The 12923-nt window shown below is 43.3% G+C and overlaps 1 protein-coding gene across 9 annotated transcripts in view; it reads right to left on the reverse strand.

The window, feature by feature from the left end:
* Positions 1-12923, reverse strand: part of C3H8orf34 (chromosome 3 C8orf34 homolog) — a 545250-nt gene that overhangs the window by 481547 nt on the left and 50780 nt on the right. For 8 of the 9 annotated variants that reach the window (XM_059723997.1, XM_059724000.1, XM_006260932.3 and 5 more), the window contains exon 3: positions 12005-12136. The exons of the other annotated variant lie outside the window; for it this stretch is intronic. In XM_059723997.1, coding sequence (XP_059579980.1) covers positions 12005-12136 — 132 coding nt within the window. The remainder of the gene's footprint in view (positions 1-12004; positions 12137-12923) is intronic. 9 annotated transcript variants of the gene reach the window in all.

The following is a 12923-nucleotide window of genomic DNA, read 5'->3' on the forward strand; positions in this document are numbered from 1 at the left end:
GTAGGGCGTGCATATGCACCCCCTGAGAGTGCTGGTGAACCCCCTCACAGCCAGCATTCCCCCCTGTGAGCACCAGCCGGGGAGTGTGGGGGCAGCAGGAGAAGTGCCACTGGCACTTCCGGGAGTGCCACTGGCACCCTACCCCCCACCCCAGGATGGCAAGATCAGCTACTGGGGGTCCCTCCCCCTAGTCAGTGTGACTGGCTGCGGGGGGAACCCCTCCTGGTTGGTGACTGGCCGCTGGCGGGGCACGTGCCCCAGGAGGCACCAGTCACCAGGCTGACTCAGGAGGCACCAGTCACCCATGCACATAAAATCTGTATAAATAAATGGAACCTGGTTCAAATCTGTAGCACAACAGAAGTTCAGTGCACATAAAATGCTTTCAAATGGCCAGAACTGATTTAAGATAAACCTGGATGGATGTAGTATCAGACTTAACTGATTTAAATTAAATTGTTTTATTGAACTTGTGTCCCACATCCTGTCCAGATTCAAGTTAACTCACAGACCCCCAGCATCCAAGGATGCTTTGCACCTCCACTGCAACCTCCCTCCCCCCCTCCTCGCAGGATGGGCATGCTAGCCTTGGCCCAAGCTGTCTGCTCCAGCCCAGCAAGGAGGCATGCTCTAGTGTCACCCACTTCTCTCGTCCCTTCCTCCCCCCTGGGCTTCTGGCCTGGGCCACCGCAGGCATGTGGCTGCATTTCCAGAATCAAAAGTGAATGTCTGTTCACTTGCTTATCAGTTCAATCTACACAGATAAGACTAGCCTGCAAAGACTGAATTGATTCAGCCCTGGGCTTTTTGACTGGCTTTACTTTGCCTACATGTGGTAGCAAAAAAAAATACCACTACAGAAAAGCTCTGTTACAGGCAGAGACATTTCTGTGATGCTTGGTCCCTTGTATAATACTGTATACCATTTCTCACCGCAGATTTAGTATAATCCCTTTGTAATATAATCCACTGCAAAAGCAGGGTCTCTTCCACTTTTTTTATGTTCCATTATTCATCAAAATTAGTGTGTCAGTATTTTAAATCCTCCATCATATTACCTGCATTAGCCTTCACTGTTATTTCAAAGAGAGAAATATTTTGTCTTGAAAGTACGCAAGTTCAATTTAAGAGATTTATGACATGTGTTCCTAGAATTTGTATGCAAGTTACTTAGCTTTCCATTTTATACAAATGAGATTTCATGTCAGAAATGTTTATTTTATAATGATATCTTGGAAAGCTGAGAAATTCCTTTTCAGTATCTCTGATTCTCTCTTTTCCAAATAATGCACAACTACAATACACTCATCTACAGTCTCTTCATTAAACCATTATCCCTAAAAAAGAACATTCTGTTATACTTCATAGGAGGATGGGGAAAGGAGGGATATTTGTTTCGATTTTGTTTAATTTTTTTTAAAATACATTCAACTGTCTTTCCAAAAAGAGTCCTTGATTTACTGAGTCTTCTGGCAATAGGCTCAAGAGAAGGCTACTCCTAACAGTGTAATGGCACCTAGCTGTTTATTCATTCACCCACCTGCACATATTAAAAATACACATCTAATGGTGGTGGGAAATTCCTAGGCAACCCATGCCATTACTTCATGGCAAGGAGATTATGTCCTGAGATGAGACAGCAAGTACTTGTTAGTGTGTGTAACTACAGATATTGCTATGGCTGGTGTCAGAGGTTCAATTAAAGGCGGGATGGGATCTGATCCCTGACCCCAACAATTATACCTCATATCCTGCCACACATGTGTGGCAGGAAGCACAATTGTGGGATCATATTCCCATCATGCCCTACTGCCAAGTGCAAAACAGCTTCTCAACAGTGTACAAAAAAGTGTTGAGCTCCCCAGGCAGATTCATAGGCAGACCACATCCAGAAATCCCAGTAGCAAAAAATCAAGAAAAAAAGCAGTGTGGTGCATGTGACAGGAGTGTGCAATGGCAGACACAGAGGCTTGGTCCTCCAGGGAGATGCTTTGACTGCTGGCCAAACCATCTCCACTCATTTAGTTGCACCCCAGCTCCTCCAGCACATTGGGAGTGGGGAAAAAGCAGTTTGCCCAAAGTGTGGCAATTTGCCCCACACCAAAACATACATGCAGGGGCATCTGCTGTGGTAAAAAGTAGTGGCAAAAACTTGTACTGTTACTATTTTTGTTGCTACAAGCATACACCCCTCCATGTGGGGATGCACCCATAGGGTTGGAAGGAATCTCAAAGGTTAGCTAATCCAATACTCTGCACAGATTCAGGATGTGCTCAGAGGTATACAGCACTGCTCCACACTGGGGTGGCTGTACAGTGCCCAGCTTCTGTGCCAACTACAGTAGCGCAATCAGCCACTGCAGTAACAGCTGCTTTTGCATCTTGCCCAGTCACCCCCTCTCCCACCTCACTTACCCTATTGGACATGACATTCTTAAATCATCCCAAACAAATGCTTATCCAGTCTCTTCTTGAAAACTTCCAGTTAAGGAGATCTCACAAGGTCCCTGGGCACATCATTCTATTGTTCTTACATTTTTTTCTGGGATTAAACCTCAGAAAAAAAATACTTCTCACTTTCTGCAATTTAAACCTGTAACATCTCATGCCCTGCCCTCAATGGCAAAGAAGAAAAGTTATTCTCCCTCTTTTTTTTTTTTAATAGCAGACTTCCAAATATTTGAAAACTGCTCTCACATTCCCTCCATCATTTCCTTTCCTTCAAACCAAACCTACCCAAGCTCTCTCCATCTTTTATCATATAGCTTGCATTCCATTTCCTTACTACCTTCACTGCTCAGCTCTGGGTCTTCTCCAGTTTCTCTACATCAATTTTAAAAATGCAGAGCCCAGAACTGCACACACTATTCCAGCTGAAGCCTAACCAGGTGCAAGCCTAAAATTCATGGACCAAATTTAGGCAGGCATAATAAAAAAGGCTTCTATCTGGAAAGCTTTCACTTCCTTCCAATGAAATATAATCAAAGTAGAGCAGAAAATTCAGAAGATATAAAAAGTATTTTCACAATGAAAATAAATTTCATAAGCAAAAAAATTACAGGGAGTGGAACTGGGAATTAAAGTGTACAAGAACAGACAGAATAAGAAGAGAAGGTTTAGAGATGTAGCAGAAGTGGGAATGATAGGGAAGGACAGGAAAAGAGAGGCACACTGAGGGAGAAGAACAGGGAAGCTTGGGGGTTAAGCAAAGTGACACAGGATAAATTGAGCATTTGGGGTGGGGATTTGGGGGGATTCTCAAACATTGCCTCTGGGGCTTGGGAAATGAAAGCCCTCACTGAGATAAATGGAGCAGTTGACAAATCAGTTATTGTTTCAGGCTCTATCATGGGTGTTCCTGTTCAACTGAAGCAGATACACAGTTAACTGGACACTTCATACCTTTTTCTGAAAAAAAACAAAACCTTTTTAAAAAAAAAAAAGGTGGACTATTTTAATTGCTCTAAAATCCATATGCTTGCCTAGGCTGCACTAAAACTTGCTGTGCCTCGTGGGCCGTGTCCACGTATGCTACCACTAGTTATCCCCAGGGAACACCTGTTCCATGCACTCTCTGGCATGCGGCAGGTTACTCTGGGGGGAGAAGGGGAGGCTAGGGCCGGCACTGGGTTGGCCCCAGCAGCCTTACTTGTGGTCCTGGGGAACTCCTGGAGCTGCAGCAGTGGCTATCCTGCTGCTCAGAGCCTAGCTGGCAGCCAAAACATGGCTCTGGCTGGCCAGGCTCCAGTTTTGAGTGGTGCATGCTGCCCCCACATGTGCTGCTCCACTTTTTTTTGCGTGGGTTTTTTTGACCCCTGGGGATATCCAGGGGTCAAAAAAATCCAAAAAAACAAAAACCAAAAAGGTCAAAAAAACAAAAACAACCCTGCGCTGCTTCCTTGCAACATGGAGAACAGCTGAATGTGTGGTATGTGGTGCTGTAGATGTGTCTGCTGTACCACGTACCACATGGTCATGCTCATCTGGACATGGCCATGATGGTCAAGTCTGAAATTATTTGAGCCAAAGACACTTGAAACATAACCCTCCAAATGAAACAACATTTAATAGTCAGAGTTGGGGGGAACATGAATTAGGAGTCACTTGACATTCATCACCCTAGTTCAATATGACAGTTGCCACCCTTCAGGGGAACAATACAGAACACAGTGTTCCAAGATTGAAGGGAGGATATGCGAGGCCCATGCTCAGGATATGGCGGATCCCCAACTCTGCATGAGTTGAGCTCTTCTTCCTGCTCTTCCCCATGAACTGGGGTCTGGAAGGTGCAGCTCCTTTTAGAAATGATAGCCCTTCTCTTTGTCCTCCATACAGGAGCCAGGACCTCTTTGTCCTCCATACACAAGCCAGGACCTTGGTGATCTTGCTATCCCCTTTGGGGGTCTAAGACCTTCTTCCTTCTCCCTGTGTTTCCCTACCTATAAACACTTTAGATTTGCCCCCATTTTAAATAGACCCTCAAACCACCTCAACATCAGCACAAAGAGAACCAGCATAGAGGACTCCTCTGCCACATGCAAAAGAAACAGATACAAACGTTCCGTTACTAGTACAATCCAAATATACCATAGAATCGTGTTTGGATGGGGAGGCCCTATATCCCTAGCGTAGTCTTAGCCCCTCTTTCACCAAATTTGAGCCAAGATCTAGGGCAGGTGCCTTAAAGTAGCCCAATTTTAAATATATGAAAACCAGGAAATACAACACACACAGTCTCCTTGAGAAGCAGGAAGAGAACTGGCCACAGTTAGGGGTCCAGCATGAAGCATGACTAATAGGTAGGTCCAGGGCCCTAGCTGGAGAAGAATGGGAAAAGCTATTATAAGTAGGAGTTTTTCATGAGGTTTGGAAACCTGGTGGTAACTCTGGTGCTGGTTTGTCCCTTCTGCAGGGAATTTTAGCCATTAGTTTTTCTGTTTACAGATCCACTGGACTTGCCCCAATCCTAAACTTACCCTAAAACTGCTTTCATTTTGGCACACAGAAAATGGTATGAATGAGGAGTCTGTCACATGAAGAGGAAACAGATGTCAATACTCCATTGCTTGGACAATAAAACGAATGAATCATGCTGATCAATGCCCATCATCCTTTAAAAAAAATGCAGGATTTGCTCCTTAGAATCCCAAACCACTCTCCTTGTTCAGCCATTTATGTCATTTTCTACATTTGCCATAACTATTTACTCTCAATCCAAAATGAGAAATTTATGAAATTTCATTCTGCTAATATCCTTCAGAAAGAAAGCTGTTTTTTTTCTCCAAGGACTTTGAGCTATTCTGGTAAAATTGTGTCCCTACTGAAATTAGAGAATTTTGCCCTAGATTTCAATTTTCTTATCTTCTGGGGCCAAAATGTCAATCCTCTTTTTTAAAGAGGAACAATGGTAACTATTTTACAGCAGGGATGGGCAAAGTCCAACCCACAAGCCAGATCCAGCTGGCAGTGGACTCCATTTTCCGGCAGCCCTGCCCTCGTGGCTGGGGCCAGTTTCTATGGAGACCCCATCAGCAGCTGCGCTGTGATAGCGCAGGGCCAGGGTTTACATGGAGAATGGCCCCAGCAGCACTGGCAGGCAGCAGAGGCACCAGCCTCTTCCTTGTGGAGGGATTCAAGAGGGCCTGAGAAGGAGCGGTGCTGCAGTTAGGAGCGGGGAAAGGCTCAGCTGCCGGGACAGGCTCAGCTGCCGCCGTCTGTGCAAGGCAGGCAGTGGCGGCAGCACCCTGGAAGGAGTGGCTATGGAGAGCTATTGGGAATTTTGGGTTGGGTATAGCCCCCCCCCCCCCCCCCCCAAACCTCTGCTGGCAGAGCACGCAGCAGGGTGGGAAACTGCTCCAGAGCCCAGCTGGAATCTTGCAGTACTGACAGCATGGTCCAGAGCCAGGGCAGAGCTGAAACCTACAACCTCCATGCCCCAGACAGGGATGTGAAAGCAGCGGATCACAGCTCTGCCCCAGCTCCAGACCATGCTGTCACTGCCGCAAAGAGCCCGGGAGAGTCATGATCTGCTGCCTGCATGCCCCTGGCCGGGGCGTGCAGGCTGCAGATTGCAGCTCTGCCCTGCCTCCGGACCATGCTGTTACTGCCACAAGTTCCCAGCCAGGATCTGGACCAGCTCCACATGCTACTGCATGCCCTGCCAGCACTGCTGAGGCCAGTCTCCATGGAAACCCTGGCCTCATGCTATCAAAGCGCAGCTGCTGCTGGAAACTCCATGGAAACTGGACCCAGCCACACAAGCAGGGGCTGCTGGGAAATGGAGTCCAGCCGCCAGCCAGATCCACCATTTTGCCCACCCCTGTTCTACAGCAACTTCCTATATATATTTAGTGTGTGAATCTGTCCAATCTGCTGTACCTGAAATTATTTAAGGGTACATATGACTCGGGCTTAAGTCAATCTAAATGCCCAATTGTGCAGACATTTGGAAGGCTTAAATTGTCCAAAGATTGCCCGTAGGAGGTGTGCTAACTCAGAACAAGATTGGGTTAACCTGATCTAAGAAAGGGTTCACCTGAGCTCATAAAGGGCAGCACACATTAGAGAGGCCCAGTGGCTAGGAAAGACCAGCCACTTACCCCAGTGGTACGGCTGTGCTCTTCCCACTCCCCCCCGCACCAATCCAGACCCAGCTGGGTTCTTTTTAGCTCATTGAAGCCCTCGCCCCAACTGGGCAACCCAACAACCCCACTCCAGTCCCACCTGCCTCACCCCACCCCAAGTTACTTATACACCTCATGTAGCTCCCAGGAACAGCAAATGGCTACACACACTGCTTTCAAGAATATAGTATATAAGCTGTGTGAATGTAGACCAGGTGGCTGTGTGAACCCTAAAAGGTTTGGTTCTTACAAATAAAAGTCTCAATGAGTTGAAAGATTTAAAGGATTAAAATATAATTGTTAAATTTATTTGTGGGAGGATAAACACTGTGCAAAATTCTTCAAGCGACATCGGATTCTGTTATCTAAGTTTCTGAGACAAAATGATATACTACCAGGATTTATTAAAACTGAGGTAACGAGAAAAACTAGCATCACTAAGAAGGTGGGGAATAAAATCAAAGATTAGATATTGCAGAAGGCATAAGTTTATGTAGTAGCTTTCAGTAGCCTTGTGCCTCAAATCTCCTGCAAAAATCATTTCTGAAGGAAAGTTACAGAGAGAAGGCTCCTCGTGCAGTTAATCTACTCCTACAGGTTTTATGACACCTCATTTCAGATGCTGTTTTGAAAGCTCAAGTGAGATGAAATTGCACAGCTTCAAATCTCAGTGGTGTTCTTGTATTATTAAAATGAAAAAAAATGGTTAAGATACAAATGCAGAACCTGGACTTTACAATCCATAATTTTGAGTCCACATCATCGCTTCTACTGTGACACACCATCCCACACTGAAATTTTTAGAGCCCTGAAATATTTCAGGCAGCAGGAAACAGGGATTCAGCACAGATATTGCAGTGCAGTCAACAGATGGACAAATTAAAACAAAAATGTGTATTGGCAGGATGTGTTAATGCTCTACCCTTGTGTTAAAAATATTACAGCTACAGAACTGCACCTCACTCAATGAAACTTTTTTAAAGTATTTTTTATGGCTATAATGATTTAAGATGTATACTATGTATCATTATGTGACATGTCTGCACTGGGCAAGGAAGAACCTGTTATTGCTATTTTAGTTTGTTTCAAGATAGGCAGACTTCTAGTGTTTTTCTTTTCCTCCTCTTTTCTGTGGGACTCTCTCATTTACTGTATTAGTTGATAATTACATGATACTCCAGTGGGGAAGATTAGACCACTGGCAGGGTAATGATTGTGAAATCATAAGTCTCACTTATGGAAAGCATGCCTAAGAGGATATAAGACTCACTGTAATGCACACATCCTGTTCATAGGCCTGAATATCTACAGTTTTCATCTGTATTCAGTAGGTGAAAAGTTATTTTCCTATATACATGTGCCTCAGTTTGGACTTGCAATTGCAAGGTAGCACACCTGGAATTTCATGTACACAGACATGAAAAAAAAATTCAGAGGTTGCCCAGGAATATCCACTGTAGGCCTGTGCGAGTCAGCAGCGATCCAATCTGGCTTTGGATCCGGCCGCTTCGGATGGCCGCAATCTGATCTGGTGCTCCAGACTGGGTTTCTGCCTTGATCCGGCCAAAGCGGCTCCAAAGTTTCAGAGCCTCCTCGGAGATCCGGCCATAGGGTATAAGGGGGAATCAATTAAATATCTATAACTTTGTTGTTTTTTGTCCCATTTGGATGAAACTTGCAGAGGTGGTAGCCTCTGCTGAGATCATAAAGTCTTACAAGTTTCAAGAAGATTGGTGCAAGGGTTTGGGGAGAACTGCACCCCAAATTCTTGAATGCCAAACCCATGTCACGGCTGTGTGTTACAACACAGGAGGGTCAAAACTGCAGGGGTGGTAGCTCTTACTGAGGTCACAAAGCCTGCCAAGTTTCAAGAAGATCAGTGAAAGGGTTTGGGAGGAACTGCACCTCAAGCTGCAGATGAGCAAAACTCGTGCCATGGGTGACCCTGTGTGTGTTAAGGCACAGCGGGTTGACAGCTGCAGAGATGGTGGCCCCTGCTGTGGCCACGATGCCTGCCAGCTGTCGAGGAGATTGGTGCAGGGGGGTTCTGGGGCCCTGCACACCTAGCTGCTGACAGACAAAACTCATGCCAAGACTGTCTCTGTCTTGGGGCAGTTGATTGTCAGTATTAATTCTTTCCTCTCCTTAGCCTGGTTTTGTAGGTGCTAATTGATGCTCATTAGGTCGTTATGTAGTAGCCAGGTCCTGTGTACTGAGCTGGTCCCTGAGTCCCTGGTCCCTGAGTAAATCATGATTGATTGATTGGTAACTGGTAACACAGTACATTAGCAGCCAGGCCTGCAGTAGTATCTCCCCTCCCCACCCCAAGCCAGAGACAGTCAGTCCCACATGCACCCATGGCACGAGTTTTGCTTGTCCACAGCTTGAGGTGCTGTTCCCCCCAAGCCCCTGCACCTATCTCCATGAAACTTGGCAGGTGTTGTGGCCTCAGTAAGAGCTACCACCCCTGCAGTTTTGACCCCCCTGTGTTGTAACACATGGACATGACAAGAGTTTTGCTTTCATAAATTTGGGGTGTTGTTCCCCCCAAACCCCTGCACCAATCTTCTTGAAGCTTGGCAGACTTTATCTTCTCTGCAGAGTCTACCACTCCTGAAAATTTCATCCAAATTGGACAAAAAACAACAAAGTTATAGATATTTTATTGTTTCCCCATTATACCCTATGGCCGGATCTCCAAGGCAGCTCTGAAGCTTTTCGGAAGCTCCGAACCGCTTGGGGAAGCCTAACAAGGCCAGAGCTTCAACCCAGATGTGCTGCTTCAGACCCTGAAGCATCCAAAGCTTCTCCAGATCCGAAGCTTTGCACAGCACTATTCTACAGAAGATCTACATGTATGTCTGATTTTGACCACTTCCTGGGTTCTGCCAGCCTGATATGTTCCTGAGTTATGTGGCAGTAGGGAGCCAAGTCATTCCTGACATTCTTAGAGCCAAACATCAGAACATGACCCATGATTTCTTCTGACACCTACAGTGTGAGTGGGAGCATAAAGCATTCTATATTAAAGTACACTTTTGCTCTTTTTTTGCCTTTGTATACCAGCTCTCTGCATGTTCTCTTCCCCCAACATAAGAGTAGGGCTCAAAGAAATAGTTTTATGTATGTATTTACACCAGATTTCCATAATTGTGACCTAGGGTATGGGCAGACAAATTGTTTACTACATAATAAAAGTGGCTTGGTGAATTGCTATTTGTCAACTTCTCTGAGGTAGCTGCCTGTGTGCAAACTCTTTCCCTGAAGCAGAAGAAAGTTAAATACTATATTTTTTTTCTCACAGAACATGCATAAAATAAAATATGCACCTTGTTTTTTAAAGGCAGAATGAAGAAGAAAGATCTTTCCTTGAGATCCTTTCAAAGAGGCAGGTGGGAGACAGAGATAGAAGGGAGAAGAGAAAATGTCCACAGCCAACAGCTAGAGACCTCTGCATGCAGCATATGCAGCCTTTCCCTTTCCTCTAGCAGAGATTTAAGAACAGAAACTGCTGTTACCATATTTACTTAATTATGATATGCACCCCAATTTCCAGCAGCTGCATTTTGTCTATGCAAGAAATATAGCATTATCAGCAGGGATCCTGGTTTTCTCTGATAAAAAAATCCCCAATTTTTGGATTTAGAAAAGCAGCCCCAGATCCACATTTTTCATGATTAAAATGAAACACCACTACATAGCTCTCTATATATATTAGTGGTGTTTCATTTTAATCATGGAAAAAATGTGGATTTGGGATTACTCTTTCTAATCCAAAAATTGGGGATTTTTTTTTTTTTTTTTTAACCACAGAAAGCCAGGATCCCTGATTGTCAGCTATCTCAGAGTGGACAGAGCAAAGTCCCCAACACGGGGGCTATACCTTTCACTTTTCAATAACTTTTTTGCTCAGACCCCAGAGCAAGGAACACACAAATCCTCCAAATGCAATATTAATTATATTTTTTAATCTTAAATTCTTCAAAATGATTTATGAAGCATCAGCTTACTTGCATTAAAATGCAATAAAACCTACACTAATTAAAAGTGGTAATATTTGATGCTTTACATGTAGGCACAAATGCTACTCTGCCTAATTGTTATTTTTTACCACTGTATTTACTACCTCACTTGACAAATCACTATCTATATTCTCTTCAGTCATTCAATTTAGCTTCTACCTTCTTTTTAACAGATAGTTTGGCTAAATCCTATTGCACTTTTCATGCCTAATAGCAATTTCCCAACTGCGTAAGGGTTGCTTTTGGCAGTTACAGTCAGTTTCAAATTGTATATTGAGTGCAGCATGAGCAAGCAAACATCCCCACACCCACTGAGCATGGTCAGTAGGGCTGCATTTTCCCCAGGCAGATAGATGGCACTATACACTTACCCAAGTATATGTGTAAGGTAAGCTCTAAAAGTGCAGCTTGGCAAAAAATAAAGGACTAGCAGTTGGGCAGGGGCTAATGACTTTAAAACTCGTCCACTGTAGTTGGGTTTAATATTTGTTAAAAAAAATGAAGGGAGACCAGTAGAGAAATTTCTGTCCCATTTGGAACAAGGGTCCAGGCTAGAACACAGGGGAATCCACAATAGCATCTATTTCGCTGAGCCACATAACCTCTAGCTTATCCCTTCCTCCTCAAGAGAAGGGCTGGAGAAATGGCTGATAATGCCTAACCTGTGGGATGATGGTTCAACTACAGTCCCGGAAAGGAAGAAATGAAGGTTCAAAGCTCCACTCTGGGTGAAGGGGGCATAGAATTTGGGTTTCCAGCTTCCTGGACTAGTCTATGGAGGTAAAACATGGGAGGATTTCCTCCCTTGCCCCAGTAGGTAGGTATGTAGGATGAAACAGAATCTAAAACTGTGTGAAAGTGTCAAAAATAGCAGTTACACAGCTGAGTAACTGCCATTTAGGCAAGCAAATTGAAATAAGATTTAGTGCATACACCCCGCCAGCAATCAAAACAACATTCGTATTCTCCTAACACTGCTTCTGTAAATAAAACCAGTGAGTTCCCAGTAACTTTTTATATTGATTGATCCCACTGAAGAATCTGTTACTATTAGGGTTAAAGGTATAGGAAGTAGGTTTGGTGCACACATGTAGAAAACCATAATATTAATCAAAATTGACATTTAAACCTGAGAAAGGTAACGATACCCAAACTTCGATTTTGTTAAATTAATCATATTTTCATATTTAATAGCAAGTTATTGCTAACACTCCATATTGTGTTTAAAACAAAACAAGATGTATATATGGTTATTTCAATTTAAAGGGATGACCCTACTTTGCATTTTGCTTCAGAACAGTATCATATTTTGTTTATTTTGATGGTGCTCTGATTAAAAATACATTAAATCTTCCTTACATGACTTGGATTCTGGTGACGGTGGAGAAATGTTGGAAACAGCAAGGTCACTCTTGGACTTTTTAGGCTTCTTTGCATTAACCTGCCAAGGTTTATCATAACTTCTGAAATCTCTTCGTGTTCCTTTGTTTTCTGTTTGAAAGCAATACAATCAGAGGATTACATTTGCCTAGTTATTTTTCAAGATAACAATAAACTTAGGCAACAATATACCTAGATTATCCAGACAAACCAAAGTACCAATGGAAGAACACAGGTAAGGTCAAGTTTTTTCCTCTCTTTCCTTGCTAAACAATATCAGTGCAAGACTATAGAAATTACTGCTTGTTTCTCTTCACATTTTCCTTGAGAAATTTATGAACATGCCCTTGATTAAAAATATAGCAGCCAATCGTTAGTGCTGTAAAAGAAGTTAAGGTCAATACTCTGTTCCTGACAGAGAAGCTTTAGTAGTTCTAGAACTATGGTGCTTACACTTAAATGTTGATATTAATTAAATGTGTGTTCACCAAGCAATTGACATTTTAATTGCCAGCTGCCGAAAGAGATTTGGTATAGTCTAGTAATGAGCGTCAGTCAACTTTTGCTACAAAATCACAGCAAACACTACCTTCCTTGAAGGGTAGAATTTCTATTTTATAGTTAGAGAACAGGCTATTTAACTTTTTTTCCCCTTTATTCTGAAAATCTCAAAACAAATTCATTACACAAGGATCCACATGGCTACTTCCCATTAAATGTTCATGGAAATCAAATTAAAATGTGCATTATTACAAATGTGCATTATTACAGCCTAGCCCTAACCTAAACTATTATATATTATTATTTCTACTTATGCTATAGTTCTTATAATTTATATATTTCATGTTGCATTGTGGCCCTTTTTGACTTGAACACATAACCAATGCTTGAGATCTTG

The sequence above is a fragment of the Alligator mississippiensis genome, chromosome 3 (assembly GCF_030867095.1).
Source record: "Alligator mississippiensis isolate rAllMis1 chromosome 3, rAllMis1, whole genome shotgun sequence".
NCBI lineage: Eukaryota > Metazoa > Chordata > Crocodylia > Alligatoridae > Alligator > Alligator mississippiensis.